The 14,859-nt window shown below is 45.9% G+C and overlaps 1 protein-coding gene across 1 annotated transcript in view; it reads right to left on the reverse strand.

Moving 5' to 3' along the window:
- Positions 1-434: 434 nt before the first annotated feature.
- Positions 435-14,859, reverse strand: part of Antxr1 (ANTXR cell adhesion molecule 1) — a 196,246-nt gene continuing 181,821 nt past the window's right edge. The window contains exon 18 of the mRNA XM_029535282.1: positions 435-3,905. Coding sequence (XP_029391142.1) covers positions 3,645-3,905 — 261 coding nt within the window. The 3' untranslated portion in view covers positions 435-3,644. The remainder of the gene's footprint in view (positions 3,906-14,859) is intronic.

Here is a 14,859-nt window from a genome sequence, read left to right on the forward strand (position 1 = left end):
TTTCACTTACCAAGAATGCTTTTTTTTTTAAATTTGAAAATTATTACTAGAAATGAGGACCACTTTAACTCTTAGAGCTAAAGATGGTAGTACAGATTTTAATGGGTAGAAGATATTTGAAAAAAATATATATTTCAGTGTGCAGAATGATAGCTATTTTGTTTAAAGCTTTTAAACATTTATTTTGTGTCTCTGTGTCCATGTATATGGATGCTTGTGTCCTTGAGTATACACAGGGAAGCAAGAGTGGGTTCTCTCCTTCTACCGTGTGGGTCCCAGGGATTGAGCATAGGCTGTCAGGCTTGGCAGCAAGCCCCTTTGCCAGCTGAGCTATCTCTCTGGCCTGCTAGCTCTGCTTTTATGATTCTTGGTAAGTACCTGAAACATGTGCACTTTATTTTTATGGCAGGCATAGAAATAACAAATAAAAAGCACTGATTTTAGGTGTTTATTATTATTATTTTTTAAAAAAGCAACTTCCAGGGTATACCATTGTACAGGTTCAGCCCAGTCTCCTACAGCGCAGCGTGGTGATGACAAGTCTCTAATAACAATAACTCAAGAGACGCTGAACAACCATAACTAAATTACCATAGAAAAAGAGAAGAGTTTAATGTTATGTGTATTCAGAAATCATATTCTAATTCTTTTAAATCGGTTCTCCAAGCGTGATAACTCAGCCGAGCTCAGATAACTAAAAAACCCTTTTGATCCTTCTGGTGAGTACGATCTGGCTTTGGGTAGCTTGCTAACAGATTCCACCCACTTTACACAGCATGAATTCCCTTTCCACCTGAACTGTCGGTCATTATCTCACAATTATTCCTTGATGGATCATTTCTGCTCCTCTTTGGGGTTCCAGTGAGACCTCTGTCCCAGGCTGGAGAGCCAAGACTTTCCCACTTGTTTATGGTAGCTTTGCCCCCGACGCTGGGGAAAGACAGCTCTTATGTCTCCCTAAAGTGTGTGGCAAGCTCCAGGCAGGACCTGTTTGCGAGCTGGCTGTCACAGCAGAAGGACCGCAGTTCCCAGCAAGGCTGTCATCGGCGTTGTGTAAAGGAGGGTGTCGTCACTCAGTAACTATTTGTACATTGTAAAAGCAGTATGGTCATGGGAGATCAACAAGCACAGCTTGGTAGGGTAACCTGCCATGAAATCACTGGCTTTAATAATTTACTACAACTGTTCTTTTTATTCACACTGATAGGATGTGCTTCCATCTGTCATGTGGAATATGAATATATACAACAAAATTTGGCTTATATAAAAAAAGATCCTCTGTAAGGACAATAACAAGGGGACAAACAAATAACACATGCAGTTTGCTAATTACAACCACCATCTCCTGTTGCTCACAGGGAATGACACAGAAAACCACGTCAAGGCTCTTCCTGCCTGTAGTCACCTACTATGAAAGGTAGTAACCTTGACAGTTTCTAGAAACTTCTAGCCATAATTCTGAATGACCAGGGAAGACATTCCGTCAATTCTAAGGTCAAACCTTGCAAATTCTTCTCAGAATCACCATGTATCAGCATTCATTTTTCCTCAGACACTTCACCACAGTCCCTTGGAACACTGCACAAGGCCTGCTCTCAGAGTCTGCTGCCTTCCCCGAAGCCCATGCTTGTTGAACAGCAACGCCAGCATCTTGGTTCATACTTTCTTATGGCTGCACAAATCCTGCAGCTGTAGTGTGGGGTGGCCCGTTTTGTACTGCCTGCAGTCAAAACGTTGCCATGGGCTCATGGTCTGCATGCTCTGAGCCTGGGGAGCCCATTCTCCTTGGAATGGTTTTCTGGGGCCCAGCAATGTCATCTCAGGTGGTTGAGACATTCTGGCACCTGTTTAACAAGGGACTACATTAAACAAGCCTTGTTCTAACTCGGGGATAGTGTGGGGGCACAGTAAGGGTGAGGGAGATTTTTTTTTTCCATAACTCCTGAAAAGCAGGGAGTGGTGGCCACAGGAAGAAAGGTGAGGTCTGGGGTACACTTGGGAAAGTGTTGCTTTGGTGTCAGTACCACAGGTCTTGGACTTGGGCATTCTTCCAGGTTGATTTTCCCCAGATAACAACTTTTATGCTGGTGGTTCCCCCATTCTCCTCTGCTTTTCTTTCTAAGGTAGGGATTACAAACAGTGTTTATCTCTCTCAATTCTAACTGATGACCAACAGGTCATAAGAGATGTGAAGTATTGTGGGAAAATACAATTGGATTACATTGAGAACTAGTGCTGAGATTGATTAATAATGTCTGCCTTGGCAACAAGGATTGGTGTCTATGGAATGCATGGCACCTGGATGCCTCTGTTCTAAACAGGCTGAAAGAATGAGGCTAACTTGAGTTCTTGAAGGATCTTTGGAGATCACAGCCCAAAGCATAAAAACTTATGCCCATTTTATATCTTTTGTTCCAGGGAAAAGTTTAGAGGTTTAGAAGCCTAAGACAGGAATTTTGGGGCCTGTAGAAAACTGAGGAAGGAAGCATCATTTTGTATGGGCTATACACTGCCTTTGACAATGACCTCTGTTTTCATGATTGGGTGACATTTTCCAGAGTCTACATGAGGTTAAAGGGCTTGCTGATCAAACAGCTTTAGAATAATATAGAGGAGTGGTGTGGGGGTTTCGGGCAGAGCTTTTCTATTACACAGTGGATGTATTTCTCCTTGTTTCATAACTGGTAATACTTGTGGGCAGGTTGAATTGCCAAGGAGAGATATACCATACATACAATGGCCTGTTTCAGAGTAAAACAACTGGGAATGGTTTTCTTACCAAGTCAGGACTACTGTCTCTTAGCTGGATTTAGAAATCTCTGGGGTACTGAAGCTGAAGGACCTTGTGATTTCATGTGGAAGGTTCTGTGTGATCAGCTCTGATCTATGCCACAGCCAACCTTGATGTTTAAGGTGAATCATTAGCAGGTTGCCTTTGACAATGACAAGGCTTGTTGGTTTAGGAACTGTGCCTGGCTGAAGCCAGCCATTTCTAGATGCAAGAGCTGGATGCTCCCATCAATGCTTTCCCCTCAGTGCTGAGCACTGACTTCCTCTAACTTCTAAGCATGACATCACCTTTCCCCTTCCCTCCTCACTGGGAAACCAGGAAGTTTGGGAAAGAGAATAGAGCATATGTTCCTTATAAGGCAGCCTGCAGATCCCAGCTGGATACCTATTTGATGCATACTAGGGACACCGCACATTTTCAGAGTTGCTGGGTGGCACCCAGGGGTAGAGATGGCCTGGTTCCCAGTCCAAGAGTCAATAGTCAAGTCAGTGAGGTGGCATTCCGAATCTCAGCCAGGCGTTTCTTATCCAATGCTGCATTCCATTCTTGGAAGTCACTTTCCTCCTGGTCTCCATGGGACATAATCTGGCTGAGAGCATTGTGGCAATATGGCCATCTCTGGAACCTTCTTTTAGAGGTGAGGGGTCACAGGCTATAATGTGACTGTCATTGTCTCATTGTCTATCTTCAGGCAGTTCAAAATGCCCATTTTGTTCTGCCCATCACGACTTGCTTTTAAATCGTGCAAACATCAGCCGCCGCCGCTCACCACATAGGCTGGGCAGATCTTTCTGTCAGCAGAGGAGCCTCCTGCTGGAGTTGCTCAGGCAGCCCAGAGCTCGGACTTTGGGTTCTAGACAGAAGGCCTTGGAGGAGGTCGGGAGGGGGGCGGTGCCCTGTTAGGGGGTGGGGCCTGAGGAGGAGGGGGAAGAGTGGATGGTGGGGAAGGGATGGGAGGAGTGGGGGCACTGGGGGCTGGGGGAGGGCAGTGGGGAGCAGGGGGTGGGGGTGTGTAGATAGGAGCGGGAGGGGGGGAGCTGGGGTGGTAGGCGTTGTTCAGGGGATACTTGGCTGGCTGACTGTTCTTCACTCTGGTGAAGTTGATACAGCGTCCCTGGAAGAGAATCAGAGGAGGACAATGAACCAATGTCTTAAGGAAGAACAAGCGCTGAGCATGGTGACCCTTGAGGGATGAGAGACACACTGACATGCTGCTGATGACCTAGTGACCTGATGACCTAGTGACCTGATGTTACATTAGTCATTGGTCTCTCTCTGAATCCATGTCCCTTCCTGGGCTGGCTGGGTCTCAGAATTGTCAAAATCCATTTCCCTTACAGTCTCTCACTGTCTTGGGTGCGAATATGAAGGGTGTCCCATTTACTTTTAGCCTTGCCAGTAGGGTGTGGCCAGCATTCCCTTGCCTGGGGGAAGAAACTGGTGTTGAGAAACAAGTCCCTTTCCCCAGGCCCTGCACACCAGACAGCTTTTGGGTGGGCTGGTCACAGGCATCCCTCTATACCTCTTGTGACAAATTCCACCAGAGACATTTCAGTGCTAAGCAGGTATATTTCTGAATTTGGCTTTTTCCGTGTGTGGCTTCCTAGGGACTTAGCAGGACAATGCTGAGAGACCCCTCTGCTCTCCCCACAAACAGGCTCTGTAGGGTATAGAGCCTGGAGCCAGCCTGAGGTAGCCTCACCTCCTGCCGTGCCCTCTCTGTCTTCTTTTCCCAGGCACCAGGCCCCACACTTGCCTTGTGGCAGAGTCTCTTCTGCATGTCACCAGCTGTTTAAACTCCCATCATGCTTCCATATGAGCTCCTCCCAGGCCCCATACCAGGCCAACCCCGTGTGCTCCCAACTCTTCAGGCCCATGGAGCATCTGTGGCTGTCTCTACCATGTGTCACAGAATCATCTTCCCTCCTAGGAAGGCACGTGGGGTCACCTCTGAGTATGCCTTTCTTTTCTCCTCCTGCTCATTGCCCTGCTGCCTGGCCATCTCTCCACACAGTGGAGGCCTGTCCAGAGAGGCCCCAGTTCCCCTCACCCGTCCCCAGAGAGGGACCAGAAGGGGAATGCAGAGAGCCAGGCTGTAGAATTTAAGAAACATAGTGTGTGTGTGTGTGTGTGTGTGTGTGTGNGNGAGAGAGAGAGAGAGAGAGAGAGAGAGAGAGAGANAGAGAGAGAGAGAGAGAGACAGAGACAGAGACAGAGAGAGAGACAGAGAAAGACAGAGAGAGACAGAGAGAGAGAGAGACAGAGAGACAGAGGGAGACAGAGACAGAGAGACAAGACTTGGCCTGTGTTGAATCAGCAAGCTGCAAGCTTGTGTGGAAAGGGAGATGAGGCGAGGAGAACCCTTTCTTTCCTGTGTGCTCCGTCCTTTGAGTGATACACAGAGGCCCGCATCCCCGCCCATCTTCCCCGTAAACCCTGACCTCAACTCTTCCTTTGCCTCCTTGGGTGTTTCTCTAGATATCATCTAGCACACATCCCAGCCCGCACTTGGTAGTTGTTTTTTAATCTATAAATGCTTTGCCTTTCATGACAGAAGAGACATTTTGCTTTTCTACAAGAAGAAACCTCCCATAATGCTTTGCCTGGCAGGCCAGGAGAGTCACAGTCAGAATAGAGCTGTCTGAAGTCACTTGGGAAAAGCAGGGGCTTTGAGATCAATAGCAATGGTCTGGAAATTCCTTCCCAAGACAACATGTTAGCTAGTGTCTAGGTCAGAAAGGGCCAGACACAATCAGACTGTACCTGCTTAGGAATTACGACGCCCCACACAGGTGCCAGCACCTGGGTCTTTGGTGTGTCGTAAGGTGATGATCTTTTCAGGGCCAAGCTTTCCTGGGTCTCTATTGGGGGTCCACTAACTACGTCAATCATCTTCCCATTTTCCCACCCAGAGCTCCAGGCTGTGGCTAACTTTAGGGCTGAACACTTGCAAACATAGTTCCCCCGGCCAGGTGGCTCTTTTATAGCTGAGTGAAACTGCCCTGGTGACAGTTTTTGGTGACACTATATCACGGTTTTTCCTTCATGCTGTTATGGCAGTCTGTGATAAAGTCCCACAGTGACAACTCAGAATTGGGATTTACTGGGCCACCTACTCTGCTTCCTTTCCTAGACACTTAATGTTCACTAAGAGCTCTGGGGGCCTCAATTCCTTAAAGATGAAGGGAGGTTCTGGGCTGCTGGAGTGGAGGTCTCACTGTGTCTCACTGTCTTCAGGTCTTAGCGTTGCTCTGGGCCAATTAGTCCAGAAGGCCGCATGCTCGGCTGTGTGAAGCGGAACACACTTTTCTCACTGGCCATTCTTCTGTCCACTGGCTTATGAGTTCCTAGCTCTCAACCAGTGTCTGCTCAGAGTCCACAGTGGGAATCCAGATCTCTGATGTGGACTGGGGATCTTGAGAACACTGGCTATGTACAGGCACTGTGACAGTCCTCTCATCAACCGTAGGGAAGAAGGGTCTAGAATCGTGTCTGGGAAACAGCTAAATTTAGAGCTGCCCTCTGCTGACGGAGAAAGAGACCTGGATGGCAGAGGTGGCCTTGTCTGTGATAGATACAACATAGGTAGCTTCAGGTCCGACTCCAGCTTCGCTGCTGAGTTGCACAGGATGCGTGGCTTCCATAATGAAATTGGTAAATGAAATAAATGAAGCATGGGAGGTGATGGGCGTGGCCTCGGAGCCCCTCCTGCAATGCAGCATGGGAGGTGATGGGCGTGGCCTCGGAGCCCCTCCTGCCTTCTTGCTGCAACATGACTGCTGTCACTTATCTCTTAAGGAACCTCTCACAGTGCTTTGCACACGCAGCTGACAGATGATGCATTTGTACTTATCTTGCTGAGAAAAGGTGCAGATTCAGCAGAAATGCACCCTGGGGCAATTTACTGTAAGACTTGCTCTTCAAAAGAGAGGCGTGGCTCCAGTGTTCTAAAAACCTGGGCCAGAGGCGCCAGCATAAATATGAGACACCCGGGTGTGTAATTGGCCCAAAGATTACTTTACAGGGCATTTTATTCCCGTTTTCACTCTTATTTTTTACTCGTGAGGGGATAATAGAAAGGCCAGATGTCGCTGGTGGTGTACATGCCAGCAGATCTCCAGTGTTTGGTTAAAAAAGTTGCTATGGCGACCAGAGCTTTCTCTCATGATATTGGCCCCTTGCAACTCCGTTTAATTCTCTGCAGCACTGTTTCTGGGTGGTTTGAGTCACATCCAAGGCTGGCTTTGACCTTAGTTTACCTTGCCTTCTTCATTAACAAAATAAGAATGCCATTTTTTTCCCCAAACATGCTCTGATAGAATTTTATTTTACTTTTTAAGTTTATTTTTAAGTTTATGTGTATGGGTATTTTGTCTGCGCATATGTCTGGGTAGCACGTGTGTGCCTAGAAGTTAGAAGAGGTCATCAGATCTCCTAGAACTGAAGTTACAGATGGTTGTGAGCCACCCTATGAGCCCTGGGAATTGAACTTCTGCAGAGGACCCGGTGAACCACTGGGCCGCGTCTTTACCCCCTTTGGTAGAACTTTTTATAAGACCTGGGGATATTCTGAGTTATACAGCACTTGCTTAACACACATGAGATCCAAGATTCAATCCTCAGTAACACATGCACACACATACACACACACACACACACACACACACACACACAATCTTCATCTGTGAAACATCCATGAGCACTTCAAAACTCTACGAGCTAGGTATTATTACCTCCATTGTAGAGAAATGAAAGGGAGGGCTCAGGCCTATTAAAATAATTTGTTCAAAAACCACACAGGCAGTGACAGGTTGGGCAGGAATAAAGCTTAGTTCTGCATGGCTCAGGAACGCATTTTTTCCTATTATCCTGGATAGGAATGATAAGTGCAAAAATATCCCTGAAGGACCAATAGCTAGCTTTACAAAGTGTAGCACTTGGCCACAAGCTATTAACAGATGTGAGAGAGTGTTCCAGAATGTAAATCTGCCTGCTGAGTTCACTCTGTAGCACAAAGTTCTTCAGAAGCTCAATTTACAACAAAACCCACAGCCCTCGATGACATGAGGCCCTGTGATATGCTCTTTGTTCTACCTGCAGGGCATCCAGACTGTCCCGCCTAAGCTCTCTGAGATACTTCCCAATGACACAAACAGCACACTATGTAGCTCTCTTCTCAAGTAACTCCCAGGCAGCCTTAGGGTCTGCCCCCGAGGTCAGGGCTCCTACTAAGATCTCAAGGTCTAAGTTGTCACTTGACAGATAATCCTTGTATAGTTGTTCGGGGAAATCTTTAAAAGCTCACATAGTCCTCATAAATTTAGCTTTTCAGAAGTGGACATCATTAAGTCACCCTACCATGGGCTCTATGAATGCTTCCAGTTCTTGGGGAGACGTGGTGAGGATGCTGTGTGCTCATTGGTCTCACCCCACTTCTCCCAGCAGGGTTTCCTGTAGCTCAGGCTGTCCTTGATTTTGCTATGTGGCCAAGGATGGCTGTGTTTCTATTCCCAAGTGCTGGGGTTATAAGCATGCACAGCCACACTTCTTACTATTTATGTAACGCAGGGGATGGAATTCAGGGCTTAATTTTAAAGGAAATTGTCCCCCTAACAAATCCCTTTGCCTAATTCCATAGTTGGGATTTGAGGTCTTATTGACAACACTCAGGTTTATTCCTTGAACTGTAGAGAGTGTGGAGGCAGGGGATTGGCAGTGTGGGACTGTGCTCTACCAGGGGCAGGGCTCTTGCTTTGTTTTGCCCCTAACATACTCTTGCTGGGAAACCTGGGGCGTTACCATCTCTGAGGCCGTCACCGACTTCATCTTCTGCACTGGCTAGCTATGTCCAGGAGCCTTTAGCCCTGAGCTCTGATTCCATCAGATCTGGGTGGCTGTGGAACCCTTTGCCTGTAGTTTAATTGGATTCTTTTGGGCGGCCAGTTTGCACATCTTATGTTGCTTATTGGCTAGCTCTGATTCCTTGCAATGCATATCTTCCAGCTGTTCGCTGGGTCTCTGAAATACTAGTAAACTGGAAAATTGCAGCATTGGAAGCTTCACCTTTTGTTCTTAGGTTACCCTGGTGAGGATTCAAGCTGGCCCCTGAGTGTCTGAGTTTGAGCCTGTGGGATGCTGGGGAGATGTGAGAAGAGCTTTGGGGTGATTGTGTGCAAAGAATGTGCCAGGGCTGAGCTCATGAGTGCTGAGTGTTAGGAAACATCTGGGTATCAGGCACGCTCAGCAGAGATGGAACTGGCCTTTGGAGATGGTTAAACATATGCCATGGCCCCATGAATTAAACCAAATAGTTTCCTACGAACAGAGGTCATTTAAGGAAATTGGATTTCACAGAGAGAGAGAGTACTAAAGCAATCACGGATGTAACATACAAGCCAAGTTTTCTCTACAAATACCTTTTCCTCTGACCTAGTTTACACAGGCACTGTCTTGTCGGGAGGGCTGTAGGTATTTCTCAAGTCACAATAGGATTAATCTTCCAAAGTTTGTTTGGAGTTGGCTGTTTGGGATGATGGTTAGGAAAATCCATCTTGGAAAGAATGTCTGGTTCTCAGGCTAGACCATAAAACTCTTTGGCTCACGGCTGTCTGCTGATGTAACTGATGAGGTGGGCACTCTAGTGCTGCGTTAGGACAGGGGCTTCAGAGCAGCGTCTTCCCACGCATGCCCTTCTCCATTCTGAGTCACTGCATCCTTTCCCAAGCAGTTGCATTGTCTGTCAATCACTAGGGACCTCAGCTAGTACTGGGCAAGCATCAGGGCCTTGCCCTCAAGAGGATACAGTCTAGAGGTGGAGACAGAATCAATGACTCAGAACAGTTGGACCCTAGTGAACCCTAGTGATCTGTGATGGTGCCATCATTGATTGGACCAGAGCCAGGCATCTAACCTGGGCTGGGTCAGTAGGATTCCCTCTCCTGGGAATCAGAATGTCCAAGCAGGGGTAGGTAGGCAGGCAGAACCAACCCTGGAAGTGAAAACTGGGGTGGGAGACACTATCTTCTGTGTGTCACAGAGAAGCAGAAGAGGACATTTAAAGGACATTTGAGAACCTCAGATTCTCCCCCTTCTCACTACTGCATATCTAAAACTGGGGTCAAGTGGTTCAAAGGTTTCCTGGCCCAGCCTTTCCATTAACATTACAAGTTTTCATATAAAATGTCCATTCATATGTATGTACACATGTATGTAGCAGTATATAAAGTGTCCATTTAGTAAGTGTACACACACATTCCATGTTCTTTCTGCTTTTGACTTTCAGTGTCTCCCACCTACAGGATACCCAAGCTCTTAGCTCAAGCTGTTGGCTGGCTCCTGGGAATCTCTTTGGCCTACCTCACTTTCTTTTCTGTCTTTGAACCGTACACTTTAATGTTGATCCATCATTTCAAAAGAAGACACCACGCTCTGGCTTTTCTTGTGACAGCATTCACATCCGAGGCCCAGTTCCGTGACAGAGATAAACAGGTATTGCGTGAGCCCAGGGCAAGCCAGAGTGTGCCGTCGGGGTGCAGCAGGCATTCATCCAGCCCCCTCCCTCCAACCTCAGGCTCGGCTTGTCTGTAATACATTTCCTCTCCTAGCCTGCTCTTTATGTGCTGTCCGGGAAAAGGATCCAAGGTCAACTCTCTTGGTTATTTGATTCATTCTGCTGACACACAAGCTGGCTTGCTTTCTGTAATCGTGTCTTTTGATGCCAAAACCAGGGGTAAGATGAAAGCGTGGAGGAAATATTTGGAAACACGAAGGAGCTGGAGAAGCAAACGGAAGGGTGGAAACAAAATGGCCTATCTTTAGCGGGACACACGCTTTGTCAGTAATTATTACTGATATATGATTTATTTAATATACGACTCCCTTTCATCTGATTCTGTATTTGTTGAAAACTAGGAGAATATGTGAAGCAAAAGAGGAGAAGGAGGAAGGGAGAAGAAACATAGGTAACAGGACTCAAATACCTCTGTGCCTTTCTCTTTTAGAAATCACAGATACCCAAGCAGTGCATGGATTTACAATGGTCGAATCAGGCTGTGTAAACATTAAATAACACACCATGGGTACCCCTCCCTTTATTCTGCCTCTTTCACCCAGGACCTTGTACTTGCTCGGCAAAGGCTCTGCCATTGAACCCTGCCTGGCTCTTCACTTTCCCGCTATTTTCTTACTTTACTATTTGAAATTTTCATAGATGTCTACCATTAACTCTATCTGCCCCCTACTCCCTTCCACCTCCCTGTCCCTCTTCACAATGGCTCTCCTTTCTTGCTTCAGGTACCTCTGTCATCCATTGAGTCTCATTAGAGCTGCCCATAGGCATAGGTCTATGGGTATTCCACGATACAAGGGCAATGGTCACCTCCCTTCTTTGGAATCCCATAGCTCCTCAGCTGTGGGTGTGGCTATGGAGCCCTGCCCCCGTGCTAGGATTTCTAACTGACCATATGTAGGTCCTGCACTTCCTTCATGTTTTTAACCTTCATAGAAGCACGAGATGTAGTCATTAAGTTCCTTACTGTGAGGCAGTAGGAATCTACTCTCTCTCCTATAACTGGTAGGACTGCTTCCATTTACCTAATGGTCACTCAAGGCCGAGTCACTGAGTTAGTTAAGGCAGCTTAGCACAGTGTTGGATCATATTGTCAACTTTTCTTCTAGAAAAATGGATAACAACCTTTAGTCGCAATACTATTTTATGATGATTTCAATCACAGTCTCATGAGGGGAAGGTTTCCAGTGTAGCAGTCTGAGGGGGTGCAATACTTTCTGTAGTGGTTGTTTTAGTACATGTGAGGTTAGGTTTCTGTCCACACCCTTAGTGTCTGGCCTGTTCACAAGCTCTGCTCATGTCTCTACTGGGCTGTTCCCTTAAAAATTTGTTTAATAACCCACTGGGTCCAGTACATTTTTTCAATAAGCCACTAAGTCCAGTTGGTGGTGTCCACATGTGCACAGGCATAGGGCTATCCACTGGAGCCTGGTAGCAAAGCTGAAGACAAGGACGAGCAGTGCCAAGCTGGGGCGTAGGCTGAGGTTTCCTTACCACCTGTGCTAGGACACTGGCCGGCCTGATCGCAGGCAGGCAACCGCAGCTGGGAACTGTTCATGAAAAGTATCTTGAAGTCTCAGTTTGCTGAGTCCAAAAATTTAAAAACTGATTTTTGATATAAAACAAGATAATCATACTTTTAGTCACATTAAATAATTTTCTATTCAATTGATGATTTTAAAAAGTAATGTTTAAAATTTTAAGAGAATATTTTTGAGATGACCCAAGATCCTGTTTTTTATGTATTTTGATCTACTAGCATGAGATACTTTATAATTTTTTAATAAAAATTATCTACATATTTTGAAATAAACTAAAAGTTTCAGAATCATATCATTAATCTTTGGTATGTGTGTGTGTGTGTGTGTGTGTGTGTGTGTGTATGTGTAGTCTAGTGGTCAAACTTAGGTATTGCTCCTCAGGTGCCATCCACTCTTATTTACTTATTGATTGATTATTGATGACTGATTGATTGATTGATTGATTGAGACAGTCTCTCACTGCCCTGGAATTTGCTGAGTAGGCTGGCCAGCTGGTGAGCCCAAGGATCTACTTGTTCTACTGCATCACACTAGGCCATCCCACAAATCCCACTGCCCGCCACCCCTACGCATAGCTGTTCCTTCCTTTCTATGTGCCCCCTACTGACTGAACTCGGGTCTTCAGGCTTGCACAGCAAGCAAGCACATACTGGACTGACCCCTCCCCTCCTCTTCCACCTCAACCTAGCATTGTTGCTCCTAATTTACCAGATAAGAATGCACATTTTCCTTCTGTAGTATGCTATTTTGTCATTAAAGTCACCACAAAACAAACTTGTACAATTTTTACATCTTCATATGCTCTGTGTTTTGAGATAACTAAAGATTTACTTGATCATGGAAATAATAAAAGAAACTTCTTGCAAAAACGTGTGGGCTTTTTCCCCTATAATCCTTTTATACTTAATTTTTTTAAAAAATAGACTTGTTAAGCCTTTAAAATATACTATTTTAGTTATGTGTATTTGCATGTGTCTCTGTGTGAGTTTGTGCTCCCCATAGATTCCTGTGTTTGAGTGCTTGGTCCACAGGGCGTGGTATTCTTAGAGGTGTGGCCTTGTTGGATTGGGTGTGGTTTTATTGGAGGAGGCGTGTCACTGGGGGTGGGCTTTGAGGTTTCAGAAGCTCAAGCAAGGCCTATGTCTCAGTTTCCCCTCCCTGCTTCCTATGGATCAAGATGTAGAACTCTCTATAGGGGAATGCCAGGGCCAGGAAGTGGGAGTGGCTGGGTTGGTGAGCAGGGGGAGGGAGGAGGGGTTAGGGGGTTTTCAGAGGGGAAACCAGGAAAGGGGATAACATTTAAAATGCAAATAAAGAAATTATCTAATAAAACAAAAAGATGTAGAACTCTCAAGTTCTTTCTCCTGTTTGCTCATTGTCGTGTTTCCCACCATGGCAATAATAGACTAAACCTCTGAACTGTAAGCCAGCCCCACTTAAATGTTTTCCTTTATAACAGTTGCCCTGGTCATGGTGTCTCTTCACAGCAATAGAAACCGTAACTAACACAGCGTGTGAATGCAGGTACCTGAGGAGGCCAGCGGCACTGGTTGGACAGTGTTGTTGTCTGCAATGGAACTCTATTGAACTCTATCGTAAGAGTTGGGAGAACCCTTTCTCTTCAAAGGAGGCTGTCACCACCGACTGTTTTGATGTAAAGATCCACCACTGAAGCTCACATTTCCAATGAACTCACATAAGGCCATGGTTCAGCTCCACCGGTTTTGTTTCTTTCTCTCTAGTTTGCTCTTTACTAACCAGTCCTTTGTGTCTGCTCTCTGTGGGTTAATCGTATATTCTTCCCCGAGTTTGAGCTCATCTGTGTTAACATTTCCTTCAACCAGCAATGGAGGACAGGTTTTCTCTGTGGTGTGCCATTGCCACCACTTACTAGATGCCTGCTAACCACAGCTTCAATTTCTTTGCAGGTCCAATGGTCATTTGTCACTGTTTAAAAACCTGTAAAAAATTTCTACAAAGAGTTTACTCCCTCATTGACTTTCAGCTTTGTGCACAAGTGTGTGTATGTGTGCATGTGTGTGTGTGCATGTGTGTGTGTGTGTGTGCCACGGTGGGAAAACGTGGCTTATAAAAATTATTTTTTTCCGCCGGGTGTGGTGGCGTATGCTTTTAATCCCAGCACTTGGGAGGCAGAGGCAGGCGGATTACTGAGTTTGAGGCCAGCCTGGTCTACAGAGTGAGTTCCAGGACAGCCAGGGCTACACAGAGAAACCCTGTCTCGAAAAACCAAAAAAAAAAAAAAAAAAAAAAAATTTTATTTTTTTTCCAATTTTTGTGTGGCTTATGATATAGTCAATTTTAATTTAAAAAACCCCACAGACTCTCTACTTTCAGGCTGCTGGCGAATGATTGCCTGTTGTAGAGCCTCTCTATCTCTCTCAGCTTGGTCTTTTGAAGCTCAAGGGTGGTACAGGCTCAGTCACTTTCTCCCTCAGAATTTTACACAATTATGCTCGTTCCAACTTAACTCCATTGCTCTAATCACTGGGCCACCCAAGAGCAGCAGGGAGGGGCCACTCTCAGAGCCAACTGGGCAGAGAATCCTTTTCACTCTTTGTGGTATCAGTTCGTCTGAGAAGATGCCACCATCAGCCTTTCTTTCCTCCGTCCTGCCACCCCCTCAAGGCTGATGCCACCTGCATCTCTCCTCCTCAGACCGGAGGCTTTAGCAGACTGGGATAATTGCATACGGTGGAAGTGGTGTGCTGGCCCAAGGCTAATGCTAAAGGCCTGGAAGTTTCTGTTTCCTAGTTTCAGCATCTAAAGTTTCATAGAGGAGAGAGAGAGAGAGAGAGAGAGAGAGAGAGAGAGAGAGAACACCTCAAGCCTTATTATTCCATTTACTATCCTATTTACTATTTTATTTATTATTTTATTTATTATTTTATTGTGTTGAGGTATTTGCCTTAAAAAGTTAGTGCCAGAGATAAACTCAGACT

Source organism: Mus pahari, chromosome 2, assembly GCF_900095145.1.
Source record: "Mus pahari chromosome 2, PAHARI_EIJ_v1.1, whole genome shotgun sequence".
Taxonomy (NCBI): domain Eukaryota; kingdom Metazoa; phylum Chordata; class Mammalia; order Rodentia; family Muridae; genus Mus; species Mus pahari.